General features: G+C 33.9%; 1 protein-coding gene across 6 annotated transcripts in view; it reads right to left on the reverse strand.

Moving 5' to 3' along the window:
* PHF14 (PHD finger protein 14) overlaps positions 1-19,701 on the reverse strand; it is a 163,973-nt gene that overhangs the window by 85,089 nt on the left and 59,183 nt on the right. For all 6 annotated transcript variants that reach the window (XM_042042817.1, XM_042042814.1, XM_042042816.1 and 3 more), the window contains exons 15-16: positions 9,136-9,186; positions 8,860-8,981 (exon numbers count right to left, since the gene is read on the reverse strand). In XM_042042817.1, the coding sequence (XP_041898751.1) occupies positions 8,860-8,981; positions 9,136-9,186 (173 nt within the window). The remainder of the gene's footprint in view (positions 1-8,859; positions 8,982-9,135; positions 9,187-19,701) is intronic.

Genomic DNA, 19,701 nt, shown 5'->3' on the forward strand with positions numbered 1-19,701 from the left:
CAAAAAAGCAACGTTTATCAAATACATTGTAACGCTGAAGAAGCATTACAATTAAATGTTTTTTTTTATTGTTCTTTTTAGTTTTTTTATCTGTTTAAAAGTATGTTCTCCAGTAAGAAGCTTTGCCTATCACTCAGCCTATAGCACAATTAAGCTAAAAAGAACAATAATATCCCAAATACATGTAGATTATCTACAGCCTCTCAGGGAATAATACTGTATGCAAAATTCTTGATTTAGAGCCAAATTAGCAAAAACTTGCATGCAACTTTGCTCCATTTATTTATTAATGAAATTAATGCCATTAGTGCAATTAATACTATATAATGGTATTATATACCATTTTAATAATGTGAAGAATAAGTCTGGTCAATGCTGAGAAAAGTGACTCAATGTCCTTAAGCTCATTGCACCTCTAGCTGCTTTTCATGTACAAGCTTCTTTGGTAATGCAAAAAATCCCAAAACACACAAACCCCATACTCTCACACTGTTCCAAGACAAAATTAGTTTTGAATAGTGTAGATGAAGTTTTGCACCCAAACTTCAGATTACCTACCAAAACCCCACACAGATTAACTAACTACAGATCAAAGACTTTTAAAAGTATTGGGCAGTAGTAACAAAAATGAGAAAAAATGCATGTGGAACAGTAAGCATCACCCTTCTACATACTAAGATTTCTTATTCAAATAGCCCATAACTCACACTACAGTTCTATGAAGAGAGATTTAATTCAGAAAACTGACTGCACAGATGTGCACTTGACACTAACTGTGACAAGTCAAAACTGATGCTGCAACATAGCATTTAAATGGTTATTGACGACTGCTGTGGTCTTCTATCACATCATTTTAATACCTGGACATGAACATTCTCAGGTCATAAATTTCATAACTATAAATTTCAGTCTTGTGGCCCATGTAGCAATGGCTCAGCTTAACAATGCAAAACAACTGAATCGGTAATGAATTTGACATTTGCTTTCTGAGTGTGCTGTACTATGAAATTTTCTGATGTGATAAGCTCGCTGCACTCAAAGTGACTGAACCAGCTTGGCCCGAATGAAGGAGTAAGTGACACATTCAAATGCCAACTGAATTGAATTATTTGATGCAATTTGATGTAAGAAAAAAATCTCAAGAATGCCCACAAAAAAAATAAGCTACTGACTCCATTCCTATGATATTTTTGCAGTCATAGCCTATTACTGGTAACCAGACTGAGAAATAATTTGCTATGTCATGAGTCTCCCGTCTTCCATCACAAACTGCAATTTCAAGATCTGCATCTTGTTTCATTAAATACTTTTAATCTTCCAATGGAGCACCTCACTCAGTGACTGCTTTATCTAAAGAGGCCACTCACTACTTATAGCAAAGAACCTCTATATCATATTTTTTCATTTTATAAATTATTATAAATCCTAGTAGTTATAGAATACAAAAAAAGGAGCGAAGGTCTCTGATACATATATTTCCTAGGGCAATCAGAAAAATCATAAATAAATTCTGAGATACATAGCTGTCCAGAGAACAGATTACAGCTGCGAAATACAGTTTCAAGCTGTTATTTACAAACCCACGATTGCAGCACAGACTTGATCAAGCAGCTGTAACTGAAGGGGAAAAAGGGAAAACTATATATTAAAAATTCAGTAATAAAAAAATGGCAAAATATTTCTTGTTAGTGGAAAACAAAGTAACCCCATAGAAAGATCCTCTTATTTACGAGTGGTTATCTTGTTGCCTATTTCTGAAGTTCATGACACTGCTACAGAAGCTTTTTGGATCAGCATACTTCAAATATCAATACTAAGAACTTCTGACAACTAATGAAGAGTATAAACTTCTACTGTTCACTAAGCTTCTACAGATTAAAGCCCAGTATGAACTTCAAGAAGGTTTGACTGACAGGTCACTAAACAGCCCAAAAAATAATGTGAAGAAAAACAATTGGGGAATGCTCGCACTGCTCTCCCCTATTCACTTGTAAGAGGAACACTAACGAACCTCATCAACTATCACAATAATACTCCAACAGGGTTTTAGTACTTCCATAACATTGAAGACAGACAAATATGCATTTTTCCTCTATTCTAGGTACTTTAAGGATGCATACTTCTTCCCAGTGTATTAATAGGAAATGTCATTAAATAACCCCCAAAAAATCAAAGAAACATTTTTGTGGAGCGTGCAGGGGGAATCATGCTTTGCCGTTCCTGCGTTTGATCAGAAAGCACTGTAGGCCAGATAATTTCTCATGCAGTTTTGCTCTCTTTTGCAAAACGAAGGCTCAATGTTAAACTTTACAGAAAAATTACATCAGATTGTCCTGTACATATTTTTCAGCCTGAAATTCTTAATTCTGGTAACAGAATTGAATGGTAAAAAAGTCTTTTAAACATGGAAATACCTCCAAAATTTCAGTTTTGGGCCACTCCTATATAGACTACCCCTAAGATAGTTCCTTCAAGACTACACAGTATCAAGAATCAAACCAGAGATGGAACACAAAATCAGTAGCCAACGATCTGAGCTTCTATTATTTAGATGGTTTAAATTTCCCCAAAATAAAGCAGCAAAACAATCAACTGAGAAAGGTAACCTGGGCTTAAATTCCCATTTTGCTCTCTCATTCCAGGAAAATAACAGACAAGTCTACTGAAGAAATCCACTAGGTACCAGGTAAATAGATTGATGCCTAATTAACAGAAAACCCAAGGGTCTGCCATGCACTTTTAGCAAATGTTCCAGGCATGAGCAGCTTCAGGTAGCTGGAAGCCCAAATCCAAATGCACCGAGCAGTCTGCTTCTAGAGAAGCCCTGAATGACAGCAGTGTAATTCTTATTACCAGACCTATGCCTGACTCCTAGGTACTTGGCAAGAGAGCTGCACAATGCCTACAGGTTTTTTTGTAATGTCTGCCCTAGCATATGAATTTACAGAAAGTAAAATGCAGTGCAAATTCAGTTTGAATAAAGCCCTCTGTGATGAAAATGCGCATTTGTCATCATACGTACTATCCTGAAATCTAGAATAAAAAAGAAACACTTTTCAGAAGGCAATACAATAAAGAATTATGCAAAAAATGATCTAACAGGTAACTCAAGCAATTAGAAAAGTTAGCTCACAGATTTAATCCCTGTAAATTTTATAGCAGAAATAAACTACACAACTGAATGTTACATTTCCTTTCATTCTCTTAGTTCATTCCAATAAAATAATGCATTTTTAATCCGCTGTAACACACAAGATTGCTGCAAATTGTGGCTTAACTAACATTTTCCTTGTGATTAATCCCTACATTAGTGGTCTTGAACTTCTATGGTAACTAACAGGCTTTCAATCACTCTGACAGACTGTGAATTTTGTTGCAGCGCATTTAAAGTAATGAATAATTAATGTACTTGTTCTGGAATAAACTTCGGCTCATGAAGAGATTCAAAACTAACAGCTAAACAAATAAGGAAGAAATCCTTTACTTGAAGTTTGGCATGCCCCTTTGCATGGAAATTTAAGAAATAAAAATGCAAAGGTAAACCTATACAAGACGAATACAATTAAGGAAATCTGGTGAGAGACATTTTTGGAGAGAAGAACTCCAGAGGATTCAAAAGAGACTGTCTAGAACACACTTTCTGTCAAAAGCAGAATTAAAGCTGACCACTGTGTGCAGCTAAGCATGCAATCTTTTATACAGTATAAATTATCATCCTAAACTTGATACATACGTTTGTAGCACCAGAATCACAGATGCTGCACACCTCTTGAAGATTTTCAGTTACAGTATGATTGGATAACTCATACTATAGCCAACCTTATAGTTAATTTTACTCAATCACTTCTTCGTTTAGTAAATATGACACTGCATATATTTTATTATTTCTCCTTTCCTACTCCTCACCTTCCCTGCCTTGATACAGTGACTGTACGTGTAGCACATTAGACTTGCTTGAAAAGTGAGAGAGTATATTGGGAAAAATAAGTACTTTTACATTTAGCTTATTTCCTAGTAAATATATCCATTAAAATAAATACTACTTACATGCTTAATAATTTGCTTTGCAGATCTATGTTTTTTGAATACTTTATAACCAGCATTCAAATCAATGCTTTCGACAAATTCTATTCTCTATTCTTTCAAATACATGACCTTCATATTTTTTACCCTCTCTGTAATGCTGAAGTCACAATTTTGCCTCAGTTACTGCAAATCAAATGAAATGGAAAATTCTAACTTAACTGACAATACAGCAGAAAAACTCAATACATAAAACTACAAAAGAATGTACTATATGCTTGCTCTAAATTGTTGGATGAAGAAATCAAGTGTTTTACAGAGATTTCTTTAACCTGGTTTTGGCCCATACAAGAATGATACTCAAATTCTATTCAGCTTTTCTCAAAATCTACTATTGAGATGCCAGTTTTATCTAATTCACTACATTCCAAAATATTACCCAAGCACATCTTAAAGCCAACAATAGAAGCTATACTTAATTCTTTTTTTTAATAGCAGCAGTTGAAAACTGGATTATTTTTGAGACCACTTCTTTAGAAGGGAAGTCATTTAGAAGTCTTCCCTTGAAAGTTTTTGAACTGGATTAGCTTTTGTATTCTTCTTTAAAGAACTGTTCTGTATATTAAAACTACTTTAATTCATCTTAATTTTTTATATTACTAAAGCAGATTATACAGTAATATTGTGCTAGAAGCAGTCATCTGTACAGTGCTACAATATGGAGGGCAGGTTTTACCTATTACATATTCAGCCACCGGAAAGACATTTCTTTATCCATGTTTCTACTAAATATTGGGATGTTCTAAAGAGAATTATTGGGGAGCTATTTTTAAAGATCTGCATGAGTGAATTACAGCCGCATTAAAAAAACCCCAAAAAACCAAAACAGGAGGTACTTATGAATCAAGCAATTCCTCTGCAAGATCTATACTTCTAGGCAATTCATGTGAGACTGTAATTAAGCACTCAGGAAACCTATTAAATGTCTAAACTATATATGACTTCAAAAGATTCACAAAATGAAAAGAAAAGCATCGCATCTGAATTCTTTCTGAAACATACAGCAGAGGTCAGCTCTAAAAACAAACAAAACCTTTAAAATTATTTTCTGAGTTTCTTAGAAAATTCACCTTTCACATCAACCTTTAGAAACTCCCGTATTTCAATGTATGTCTTTAATTTCATGCAAATGTTGCCAATATTTGATAACTGGTTAAGACTGAGCAGTGTATTTTTATAGGTACCCTCTGGTTTCACAATACTTTAGTTTCAAGCACACAGTATAGCTCTTTTAACTCCTCTCTCTTTTTAAAAAGTTCTGTGTCTTCATGCCCTATATCAAACCTATCTGTGTCAAATACAAAATATTTTAAAAACTCCATCTTTTATTACTATTTCTCTCAAAACTCAGTGACAGGTCATTTGAGTAAAAGATACTCAAAATCCACACTTTTCTCTAATTACAGCTATAGCTTTCTCACTTATTTATAATGACAGTTACAGATCCAACTTTGCCTCATTTGAGTACATGGTTTCAATTAACTTTTCACTGTTAGATCTGTAAATCTTGACTGTGCCACTCACTCTTCTTGTAAATGGTAAAAATTGCAGAATTAATTAGTTCAACAGAATGTACACAGACATGTATAGAAGAATTTATAAAATAAATTCACTGTAATTTCTTAAAAAAAAAAAAAGCCATCACATAAGGATCACAAGACTGATCTTTTCTAGTGGACAAAACCACAAAATCTGAACTTTCAGTTCTAGTGCATGCTACTATACTGAAAGAGCCTATCTATATTATCTGACATCCCTGATTAAATAAGCACTATCTTGACATGTCTGTAATACATACATATGGCAAACTATTAGCATATATAAAAGCAACATGTCAGTAAGTTTTAGACAAAAGCTAATAATTAAAGATATCCTAATTTTTGTTACTACAGTCACTAAGGCATAGTTCAGTCAGTAAAGTATTACAATTCATCAGAATGAAATGTGCTTTTTAATGAAAAATCCTTCCATAGTCATTTACTGATTTTAAACCATATGAACAACAGGTTAAGTAAAGCCACTGAACATATAACAAATAATCCCTTAACCATCCAATGCTACCCAGAAGCAGCTAAAATGGAGACTAAAAAAAAAACATTCCAATAGTCACACAGTAATAACTAGTTAAATTATACTTTTTTTGCTCCAGATTCATTGCTAAATAGATTATTATTATAAATTATGAATTTCTGCTGCACTATTTGAAATAGGAAAAAATTGCTTATCTTCCTCTAATTCTTACTCAGATAGCAACTCTGGAGTCAGGGCCAAATAAATTTTAGAAAAACTTACAATTTTTAAAAGCAGCTTGTCCAAGTATCATGTAACTAGCCCTGTCTGTGGTAACATGGCAGAAAAAGACAGAAGGCCCTTCAAAATTATTCCTTAAATCTGCGGTTTCACCAGTTACATATTTCTATTTAACTTAGTGATGAACTTCTCTAGTCAGAAAAATCTCTTGTATAACATCACCACAACCGCCCTTTTCTTAGTTACAGATGGGTTGGCAAGGCGGAAAATTAAATCCAGGAATTTTCGTGAAGACCAAAGACATTAAAAAAGATCTGAGGAATTTTGGGCTTTACTAACAGATAGTACCAAACAAACAGATATTGAAAAAATACTTTGTATACTGTTCCAATTTGGGCGGTCACCCCAAGACATATACTTTGTTTTCCCTCCTAAACATATCTTGCTTGCAAGGAACCCTACAACCTTGCATTTAAAACACTATTTCTACCACCACAAAGGATTCCTGCATGATGGTACAGGGAGAAGAAAGCAACAGGGCAGGCAGAGGGTCACTTCTACCACTTTGTGACAACACAAAAGAAAATAAGCTTCTGAAAACTTTCTCTGACATAGAACACTCTGTGGATCACTCCCCTACACATCTTAGGCTGCAGAGTTACCACAATTTAGTAATTATCAAAAGTAAGCCTCCACAGCTCTTTAGAAGCAGTGGTAATCTAAACCGAATAAAGTTGAAGCTATTTATAGGAATTATCTGAAGAGTAGCAAGTTATAAATTTAAATATTTTTAAAAAAGTAATATGGAAAATAAGATTCAAGGAAATATTTTTCAGAAAATTACGAACAAAGGATTAGAACATAACAAACTCCTTCTCCTATGCAGGAGTACTGTTCTTGGCCTAATTATGAGGATGATTTTTAAGAGAACCTGTTGGATTTTCGGATGTAATATGTTTATTTTTGGCCCATCTAAATCACTACTAAAATCTTTTCCTGTAGTAAACAAAACATAACACTAATTTTCTACCATTATTTTTTAACTGCAACTTAAATATACAGCTCCTCATGGCATTTCCTCATCTTATCCTTTATGTCCTCCAATGTGGTATTTAAGACTTCTAGAAAAAGCCTGAAGAAAATAACTAATTCACTGCCTTTTTCACAGTAAAGCACAGTATATGTTTTACCAGGATTCCTTCCCACCACAAAATAGCCTTCCTGCATCTTTTATTTCTTGCAAACTATAGGGCTTAAGAAAGCCCTTTATCTTGTCATGGGCAGATAAAAACCTGCTGCCACCAGTTCTCATCAGTGTAACTGCACGAGCAATCCCTGTAACGCCCCCCTCTATTTCACAGTCTGGTTCTGAGTAGGATCTAGGATTACCCAGCAGTAGCAGCTTGTCTATATATGAGAGTCACACAGTTACTGATGAGCTTGTAACAGGCACTCTGCCTCCAATTTGGAAATACAACTGCACTCTGGCACACAACCTTGAAATTTTATCACCTTCTATGGAAATCATATGCTGTGATTGATACTAAAACCAGCTATTCTGAGTATGTACAAGACTGTATCTGTATCTGTGACACATCCTGATTCTTGCCTATGTGTTGCTTGCCTATGTCATCAGTGATTCTGACTTCTCTCATAACTCTGACTCCCAGAAATAAACTAAAATACTTATTTTGGAGTAATCCTTCCAGTTAAAAGCAACAATTATATGTGACCTAAAGAGAAGAACTTGTCTAGAAAAATCTGGTCGAAACGTACAGGACCTAAATACAACACACTTCTTTTAATCTGAACTTATCAGATCATTTTAATGAAATCTCTGTAGATTCAATTAAAATCCACCTTCTGATTGATAAGGTCCATGATTCTTCTTTCAAGAATTGCAAACAGTTTCTACAGCTTTGTAAAGAGGCTACAATGTGAGCTATAAAGTCAAAATCGGCAGAAGTTGCGGTCAATGGTAGCTGTTTAATAGCAGCTATTCTACACTTTAATTAGATTTCTGCACCTACTAAAATATCATTCAACGGTCTTTTTTTCATTTCTGTTTCAGATAAGAAACATGATTATCCAACCCTTTCATGATCTGCATTAATGGAGATAGCATTAATACCTTTTTAAAAACTTAAATTCCTCATAATCCACATTTCAGCTCATAAAATTGTTGATTATTTTAATTCAATTACTTTTAGGATGCTCATGTAGCTTTAATATCATTAAAATGCTGGTTTACCATTCTGACCTGCTCTAAAACATTGACAATTCACCCTGATGGGAAAAAGTTAATTCTCCTGTGTTAGAAAAACAGATTATCTTGGTTATTTAAAATATAAATATTTTTGGCAGATCAATAAGTGAATCTAGTCAGTATTTCTGATGCAATGTTTCCCCTAGATAAGGAGAGGAAATTTATTTTGTTTTTAAAAAATTCACTTTCTTCATTTTAATCATGACAGAGTGATAAAGATGGGACTTTAACTCCTCGTAAGGTCAGAGTATCAAACCTACCTGACTAGATTTTCATTGTCTCCAGTGCCTTTGCAGGTAGCACACTCAGTCCTTAAATCCTCTGACTTGGGCTTCTTTTGCAGCACAGACTGCCGTTGCCTTCTTTCTCTGGGAATACGCTCCTGTCACAGCACAAGGCAAAAAGAAAGGAATGGGGGGAAAGGAGGGAAGGAAAGCAAATATTTTCAATTATGGCTTGGAAGTAACACTTCAGCCCAAAGTTTAATTTTTTGTGAAACTGTTAAAAAAACAAACAACAAAACACTATATTCCAACCTCAGGTTTTTCTTCTTCAGGCACAAAGCTTCGTTTTCGTCCTCTAGTTCTCTAGAAGAGAATATATTTAAAATTCAGTGTTAGGCAACAGAATGGTATTGCTATTTACCTATTACTCCTAACAACAACAAAAACATACTGAAAGAAATAATTTAAAGCATCACCTACAGAACGATTGCCAAACAACTACACTAATCACATTCTGGATATAAATCTATAGAATTAGCCAGAAAGTAAATATAAACACTTGGGCATGCTAAGTCTTGTTCTTAAAAAGATTGCCACTAGAATTACAAATATCTTACAGACTTTGCACAAACTTCGCAAAACTAGTAATTTGAAAATTGATATGACCAGTGAATTAAAATAAATTCATTGAGCAGTAAAATGTGCTCTGTTTGTAAGCCAAGTGATAAGATTAAAAAAAAATCAAAATTAAAAATTTTATCGAAACAGAAAACTCATAGATTTTGAGGAGTAACAAGAATTAAAGCTTTCAAACTGGAGCTTACTATAATGGGTATATGGCAAATGTTTATAAAGCTGTAGCATATACCAACATATGACTGGTACACAATAGATGTTTCTGATGATTCTACACAAAAAGCAGAAATTATTTCAGTATTTCAGATGGCAAAAAAAATATAAAAAAATATAAATACCAACAGTGTGGAGGACAAGAGGTGTCCATAGACTCTAACAGCAAGTACCAAGGGTTTACAAGCATCTCTTAAGTTGCTACACACAACTTGACTGAGTTCAGGTTCAGTCACTACATTTTATCTTTAAAACAGCAGCATTATGTTATATGAGTGCCACAAGCTGACAGTATCACACACTTTCCTTCTGGTTTAATAAGGGAAGTATATTAGAAGGGATGTGGAAGGAAGTAAGAAACATCAGAGACTATTCCAGTAACCCAAAATGTCAGACATACTGACATTAATAACAAAAATATATTAAAAAATCATGAAAATGCTTGTTTTTCTGGGAGGAAATAATCACAGTAGGAAGTAATTTATCATATGATAAAGGAAAGCACTGACTACTTTATGATTTCTTAAAAATTTTTGAAGCAGCTGGTGTTCACTTCAGAAAAAGTAAAAAAAACAGCTCATCAGAAAAATCTTAGACCAGTTTAGAAGCACAAGCAGTCATAAATCCAATTGCAAAGAAGCTAATAATATCATGCTTCTCCTGCTTGGGTCCTCTTTGAAGGTGATTTATACTAGCTTCAAATTCAAGACAGTTCCCTATTTTAAACAGTTTTACAGATTTAAATACAGCTACACTGCAAATAAACCTGCCACTTCAACACATCTACAACTTTATACTTATGCAGATTTTGATCTGTATACGTTAAAAATGCTCTGTTTGGGAAGACTTCCCTTTTTTAGACAAGAGTTAACACTACACTGCAATGAATGTAGTTGAATGGAAAATGCTAGTCTACTTCATGGCTCTTTAAAATACTTTAATTACCATTAGGATTCTCTTTCACATTTCCCTAAGGGTGATTTATTAAAAAATGTAAAACCTTATCTATTTAATACATACCAATATTTACTGTACATTTAATAATTGAGGTGTGCTACATTCCACAAGCCACACAGTAGACACCCAAGTGCCCAAATCTGGAAAAAGTGATTTACTACAGGTAACTGAATTTATCAGTGTAATATTAGAGGTATTAATGTAACATGGGCTACATGTCAACTACATGTTAAACAATCCAAGGTCACTGCAAATTAAAACGAGACAAAAGAAAAGTTTGATCAGACACCAGCATACTGACTGCCAATTTTACTACTTTCAGCCTCTGGAATTAGTCCTAAGAACATTTACAAAGTTAAATAATTTTAAGTTGTGTAGGCCCTCCTGAATGCAGCTGTGTACAGATTATAAAGAAGTAGGTATAATGGTGCACTGCCAATAAAGGTAGTGTTACGGTCCTCACTCTTCATGTTTAAGCAGCAAGAGAAAAGAGCATAGGCCTTGTAACATCAGAGTAATGCTATCTTGAAAACTGATACATAATTTGGACATCTAGGCAACAAAGACATTACTTTTGACTCTAAATAGAAAGTATTACAAGTTAATAACTCCATTTTAAGGAATAATGAAACATATTTAAACTTCAGCAAAATAGAGGTGTAAGATTTATAAATAATTTAGTCACTTTTGCCAAGAAAATATTGGTTTTGACCTGTATAAAGTGCTGTATAAAGTGTTATGTATATGACCAGGAATGTCACACTAAATTACACTTTCATGATCATTTCGTTAGCTTTCTAAATCTTCAAACATACTTGAGTTTGTTCGATAATCACTAGAAAACAAACATTAAAATCAACACCTTTAGCACACATACTTGTAGGATATTTTATATGCTTTGAAAATAACAATTTTACACTTTTTTTTCCAAAGAGACCTCCATAGTTAAATATATTTGCAATGTTTCTGCTCAGATCACTTTACTATTGCCAGCATTCAACACGGAAAATAAGATCAAATTTGCAACTGAAAATTGAATATTCTTTGATTTTCAGCAACAGCCCTCCAGTAATTTGACATTCGTCATTTTACATATGTTGTCACTAAAGTTACCTTACAGGTTAACTGGAAATAATCAGGTAAATCTGGATTACTATGTTCAATATTATTCACTGCTGTTTGCCTCAAAGTACTGCATTTTAAATTGCTTTGAATAATTTCTGTCATTAGCAGGCTCAGAATGAAAACATCAGAGATTAAAAATATAAAACATTAGAGCTGCATGTACTCTCCGTAAACAATTTAAAATTTAAGATTTGGTATTTAAAAGTAGCTAAAGGAACCTTGTTATTAAATGGCATATATTACAACTGAGATAAACTTGTTCATATTCAAAACTTATTATGCTAATCCCATAAAAGATGCATATAAAACCAGTGATTTTTTTTACTCGAAATACCTGGCAATTCAATACTACAGAGATACCTTCAGTTGAGGATTTCCCTGTAACATAAAATGGAGCAAGACAGTTTTGAGAAATTTGTCCCTGCATTTCCAAAGTGTTCGAACAGTAAGTCAGGGAAGCAAAGACATGTTATCAGCACTCAAGCAAAATCCCAATTAATGCCACTGCTGTCCCAGCAGCTTTTTTATTTTACTGCAGACAGTAGAAATGCTGTAAAACTTCTACCATTTGGGATGGACAACTCAGTCCAGATCAAAACAGAGCAAGGTATGGATAAGAGAGATGCAACCCATACACAGCAACTGTGACAAGGTGACACTTTAGGACAAGAATAATAATTTTTTAAAGAGTACTGAACAATGGAAAGTGGTTCAAAATATGCACCTATAAAATTTTCTACATGTAGAAATAAAAGATTTCTGTGAAAAATTATTTCAAATGTTGACATTTAATGACCACTTTGGCAAGTGTTTGGCTGTGTTTCATCCTAAGTTGTGCACTTGCACAGCTTTGGAATTCATTCAGTGGGCACTCCAGTAAGGGCAAGGTGTGCTATGTGCTCAGATACTTCCCTACTAGTAACAGTGAGACTCTGAGAGTGAGACTGAGCTCTGAAGCCCACAGCATCAGAGTGGAATCGCCATGCAGCTCTGTTTACTACATAGGCAGCTAAGATTTAAATCAGATGTCTATAGCTAAGGGCTGATTCTGTATAACCTTAGCTGCCCCAAAAACTCGGACAAACATGCCAAGCTCATAACAAGTGCAAACTCCATTTTTCATTTCATTCCTTTCACAATTATGGTAGTGAAATAATACAAATAAAAGAATGAATTGATGCTAAAATCAGTCGAATTAGTAAAATCTGACCTCCTGACACTATACCATATTTCTATTCCTCCCCTTCTCTAGTGACTTCTTAACCTCTTCTTCTCTAGTGCATCCAAAACACACCTCCCACCATATTCCAAAGTTCTCCCTGTGTTCCCCAACTAAAGTGAGAACCTTTTGCGTACTCAGGCCTCATCCTTCCCATTCAGCTGCTCTAATAAATACTCCAACACTTAGTTACCCTAGGCATACATAGCTCTCAGTCAAATACTGTAATAATGGGTCTACCAGTTACTAAAGGCAATGCTACTATAGTAGTGGGCAACTAACTTATTTTCATTAGGAAATCCAGTTAAAAGCTATTATTTTTTAAAATAAACAGGCCAAAGATTTAGCTGCTGCATCACAAAGAACATACCTTACATTGAACTGAAAGAGAAAGAGTATTTTATTTCAATAGCAATGCATCCCAAAATAATCTGAGCAGCCCAAGAAAGGTCAACGAATTAAAATTAAGATTCCAGCATAAAACAGAAATATTTTTAAACAAGAACAAAAGAAACACTTTGATAAAAAAGTTAAAAATTATGAAAGAGAAAATAGATTAAATTCTTCTTATTAGTCTCTTTTAGCATAACATTTTGAGGAGAAAGACATACCTCATCAAATAAACTGCTAATTAAACTCTTTAAAATCCTGTACAATTATGTTCCTTGGGTAAGGAAACTGAGCCATTTGATTCAATGAAATCATCAAGGTGAAGGCAAGACATCTTTTCCTGACCATATCTCACCAAAGGTTTAGCCTTCATAGCAATTTTAATGCCCTTTCTCTAAAAAGAGCAATGCTCTGAATAAATGAAACCTAAAGATCAACAATGTCCTTTTTTGTTTTTTATTTCAAGGCTTACCATCTGTGGAGGTTGGAGAACCATCCCACACTATTAAGGTATACCCCATTTCACTTATTTCAGTTATTTCATTAACTTCTGATTTTTCATTTAATAGTTGCAAAAGAGAAAATCCTACCTCTTGCCTATTGTTTTAAAAATTCCCACAAAACATTACAAGAGTCCCTACAGAGAAGCAGTGGTAGGCATCACATGCAAACAGTTATCAAATCTGGAAAGAAAGAGAAGTAGCAAAACACCCAACATTGGTTTGCTCCTCTCTAATCTAATTTGCAATGATCTAGGTTGACAGTTACTACAATATTCCATAAAATACATTTCATTTTATAATATAAAATGCAAGTAATGAAACACAAGAAAGAATGTTAGAGAAAGCCTAGGAAAAAAAAAAAAGAAAAAAAATAGGAGAACTAGAGCATACACTTCCACAGCCAAGGGAAAGATAAATAAAAAATTGGCTTCTTTCAGCCATCACGTTTTGTGTCACAGAAGTATCCATCTGTGCTGTGCAGCATTCTGCTGTTACGGAGTGGAAACTTGCATGTTAGCTTAGGGAATTAGAAGAATCAGGACTTAAATGGCTAAAAAGTAGAATACTGACACAAGAAATTAATAATGAATGATGAAATCATAAATGATATAATGTGACACAGATCAAATGCATGAGGGTATGGGGTGATGCATGAGAGGAAATGGTGAACTCAAGACACTTTAAAAAAATCAGAACATTAAAAAACCCTGTCCAAAATGGAATGAAAATATGCTGAGGGAAAATGTGATCAACAATGGGTTCAAACCCAACTGTAGGAGAAGAAGAAAGATTGAAGTAGAAGTCTCCATTTTGAACCTGGAAAAGCTTGAAGTGAATGCTTACATTTCATATTTTTGTTTATAAGCAACTGGACAACAATATGAAACACAAAATGAAGAAGATTAGATAATGCATTGACTATAAGATTTTGAATATTCTCAGAAAAATGAATTCCATACATGAGACAAATGAAAGACATCTATAAAGGAACAAATAAAGTCTAGGATGAACCCTGTAGTCTTTGAAAGGAAACAGACTGTTTGCAAAAGGAAACAAAGCAGCAAAGCAAAGCTGCAAAGGAAACAGTCTGTTTGCCATCACTAACAGATGCAACGAGTTGATACGTTAGCTTCCGGGTGGGAAAGCACAGTGCTGAACAGGACAGAATAGGTGCCAACATAACCCAAAAGCCCTATGGCTGTCACCAAACCTCATTGTTATGTTTCATTGTTTATGCTTTAAACCAGTTCATCCAAAGACAGCAGTAGAAGGCTGACTGTTCCCTTGGAGCACTTTTGCTTTGCCAGTTGGAAGAAAAAAACACAACATGATTGATCCAGAACTTGTGAACTGACCAAAACAGGAGAGGCGATTCCCAAAAGTCAGAAGTATATGCTCTTTGTGAGCTTTTTCTGAAATGGTCCTAGAGGATAAAAGTGTATACTGTCACCTATTTAATTTCTTGGTTTACACAAGAAGATACAGAGGAGTTAACAATGTTAACAATACATGGAAAAGAGCATGAAATACTGAAAGCATCTGTGGTCAGTGGCAAGGGTTCAAATCCACTCCACATAAAGTAAACTAGCATGGTTCTGGATTTGATCTCTTCAGTCGCAGTTTTTCAAAAGGTCAGTGGTGATTTCTGCATGGTAATTTCAAAAAGTTACTTGAGGAAAAAAATATAAACAAAGAAGGGGTTAGACCACAATGACGTTTAAGACAATGTAAGTCATTCCCAGTCATTTGCAAAAGTTGTATTAATTCTGCCAACTATTTCACACACCACAACCAAAAAAGCACTGTTTCCAGTTCCTCCTTTGCTTACTATGCTAACTGGTTAGAATTTCCTTTAACTGTTTGCACATGCACACAAAGGCAGCAAAGAGGCCCAGCACACCTGCTCATGCCATTCTAGCTGGGTATTTTAGGTAATTCAGGGATTTCACTACATTAGCATGCATGCTTCTGCTTGCAGACAGAAAAGATGGCGATCCTTATTACGCTCATGCTTCTAAACCTCTTGGATGCCACAGAAACAATATGGTCATATTCACAGGGCTCTTCTTTCCAGCACTGAGTTTCTGATACCCCTAACAGTGCTGGTACTACAAAGTAAGTATTACTTTTATTTGCAAAGCTGAGCACAGGAAATTTAGTTGGTACTCCAAGTGCTCCTGGAGTTTGAAGGCACGGGATATCATTACGAAAACATGCATTTTCATTTGACCATTTCATATAAATAATTCAAAACTAGTCTCAGATTTCCTGTTTAAAAAATTAATGAAATTACTGAAGACATACCTGGCTTTCAGAACTATTGGTACTATGATAATTTCTTTCCTCTGCAAAAAAGTCTGTAGCTGTTGTTTTGTGTATGCGTTCTAATTTTAAGAGGGAAAAATGTGAAGAACTTTAGATGTGTTGATTTTTGGAGATCTATAAACCTCCCATTTCTTGTTAGAAATAATAGCACATACTGTTTATGTTTCCCCGACAGACCTGTGGCTACAGTAACTACTTGAAAAAGACACATAGCTGTCTTTTACACATGCTGAAATGCACAGGGAAGAGGATCAGTATAAGATTACAACCATGTTTTAATTCTGGATCCTATGCAAATTCTTCAGACATTTTCATTTCTATCTTATATCAAGTTGTAGCTGACACACTAACGATATACTTTCACAGTTTTACCTTTTCTCAAACTATGGTTCATAGATACATATCACACACATCAAAAACCTCCAAACCTCAACTCTCTCTTATGCAGCCTTTCTCATATACTGATAAGGATAATCTAAAGACAAAAAAAAATAAAAGGAATCAGTAAGCATTAGAAGCCTATATAATCATTCCAAACAAAGAGGTCATGGCAAGGAGAATTTCATTACTACAGAACAGAGGATAACTCTGGTATGAAACACAAGCAAAACAGAACACACTCAGAAAACAGAACTGGGAAAACCTTCACTATACCAAAAAAGCGACTTGAAGAAATCACTGCACTATCAATAGCATGCATAAAACAAACCACAAAAGCCTGTGAAAAAAGCCACACAGGTTGAAACTGCACAAATAACGTGTTCTCTATCCTGTTACACATTAACCATAACCATTCTGCCAAGATAGCAATTTTTAATAATCCATGATGTCACCCACCCCTTATGAAAAGTTAGAAATTACAAACTTCCTTTTGCCAATGAAAAAGTTATGATGAAACCAACTGCAGAAAAAAATCCTTCTGACACTCTTTGCTTTGTTAAAAGGCAGAAGAAGTGTTCAATTGATGGCACCACACAGGCATAAAATTATTTTAAATAAAGGTAAGGACTGCCATGTAGACACCAGATGGCACACTCGTTCAATACAGATCAAAGCGAGTATCTTAAATGGTACATATCACTACTATTCAAAATATATCTCTGAAATAACTATTAAATTGTCCAGAAAAATGACAGTAATAAAAAGGGAACTGTCAGACAAAAAGAAACAGTAATGAATCAAAATATGATTACAAAAAAAACCAAGTCAACCATAAAGCTTAATTACATAGAATTACGATTTTTCTCTATTTTTTGTTTCCATTGTCTTCAGAACTTTTTCTTCTAGAAAACCAAAAATTTTGCAACATTCCTGCTGTCAAGCAAAACTATCACTGAGTCGATCAATTAACTTGTAACTACTGTTTCTCAGGCTTAAACAAGTAACAGAATTTGATAAAGAGCAGGATTGACTTCTATCCTTTTTAACACTAATTTCCTCCAAAGCACACACACAGAGAACTGAAACAGAAGAATGAGGACAAGGAGGCCAAAAGACCTCAATTTTCAAGTGTTGCTAAAACAAGTGATTCTTTCCTGGAAAACTCAATTTAAGAGTACTTATTTGCAGAAGTAATAGATAGGCCAGTTACCTTTACTTACAAAGATATCAGTATTGACACCATTGGAATACTATTTGGAATATGTCCATCTCTCCATGCCACTGCAGCATGAAAAAGTAGTGATCTTTCACCTGCAAGGTTTTTTTCCTTCTTGCTTTTGTAAAAATCAAACCAACCAACCAAAACAATCCCCAAAGTCCAAACAAAACAAATTAAAAAAGAAAATGTAAAACTCTGATACATTCCATTTGCTTCAAGCATTGTGGAAGAGCTTGATCTTACTTCACTCCATTCTGAATTTGATCTGAAACCAGAAGAGTATCGTGTATCCATGTATTTGGCAAGCTAAATTAATTACTTTTAACATTTGTGACATTACAACATGTCATAGACTCAGTTGAACTTTTCTATTAATTAATGAAGAAAACGAAGTATTTTACAAAGTTCATTATAATGAAATCCTTAAGTTTTAGAAAGTTGACTGACTACTGGTTTTTTTTCTAGAGCATTTATGTTCAGTTGACAGAAATTAATCTTTCAATTCTGTATGTCAAAACCATAACTAACTAACACAGACTTTTTACTGTTAAACAGAAATTTACTGTCTGTTCCTCTTGATTACACACAATGCAATTACAGAAAAAAGATTTTCAGGTTTCAAATTAAAAAAATGGGTAAAATAGGTTTGGTATCAGAGTATTAGAATACTTTATTTATTTACAGGCTTCAACTATTAAGTTCCCAAAATTCTTTAATTTCACCTTTATAACACTGGGTAGATAGCTGCTTCTCAAGAAAAAGGAATAAAAAATGGAATTTCCACAAAAACAAACCACACACAAAAAACCTCCTCTAATATGTTCATTAAGAGTACCAGGATCTGACAGAATTTATTGGAAGATGGAATATTCAACAACACAAACACTACCTAAATTCAAAGGATACACCTGCATCCATACACCATACACTCAGAGCACAGCTAGCCCCAGCTGCACAAACTTACTTTAGAAGATGTGTATGTATGTGACATACAGGAACTCGGTTACACTTCCGGACAATAGCATATATAGTAGGCAAAGTACAGTTTACCAAATTTTTAAAAGTTCACTGAAACTTCCTTAAGATCATTTTTTTAAAAGGACAGAAGAAAAACCCTTATTTTGCAAAAAATGTTACACCAGACTAACAAAACTATTTTAGCAATTACATGTTTGATTTAAAAAAAAAAAAATCTGTGTATTCCTTTTTATTCTAGGACAGCAAACGAAGTCAACAGACTGTTAAAAGCTGTGTTTTTATAATATGGATCACCTCAAAAAGACTCTGAAAATCTGAACATACATAGCTGAGTAAAATCATTAATCTCTCAATTTACTGCTGAAAAATGCTATTTGTATCTCTTTAAAGTATTTTCCAAAGAAACAATCTATTCTATACTTTTAATCTTTATAATAAAAAAAGGTGAAAAAAATTGTACAGTTTTGAAAAGCAAATGCTAAAAAACATATTCAGATTTATAGTAAATATAAGGAAGGTGTTTATAGATATCTGGTTTAGGCAATTAGCTATTGGTTTCTATTAGCTCTTTGCTAATCATTAGCTATTAATTTCTATGAAATAAACTGGAAGCAGAAATAATGATTTGCAATGATTATAAAAGTGTGAAATTGGAATTATAAAAATAATAGATGTTAAACAAACTTAGTTTAAAAAGTTATGCACTGAAATGCAAGAAATCTTTAAAAGGTCACTACATATGGCTTGAAATGTATAAAGCATAAACAATTCATTAAATTCTGTCTGTAAATACAGCCATCATATAACAAAATTAAGTATAAAGACCTAATGTCTTGTTTATTTACATTCATTTATAATTTGTACAGACTCTGGCTCAGAGTAAAAGTATGGTATGTTTAAATTCACCCTCATATATCCACTTACATGGTCTT

The sequence above is a fragment of the Corvus kubaryi genome, unplaced genomic scaffold (genome assembly GCF_017639235.1).
Source record: "Corvus kubaryi isolate FWS band 111438036 unplaced genomic scaffold, C.kubaryi_AGA036_p1.0 37398, whole genome shotgun sequence".
NCBI classification, from domain to species: Eukaryota; Metazoa; Chordata; class Aves; order Passeriformes; family Corvidae; genus Corvus; species Corvus kubaryi.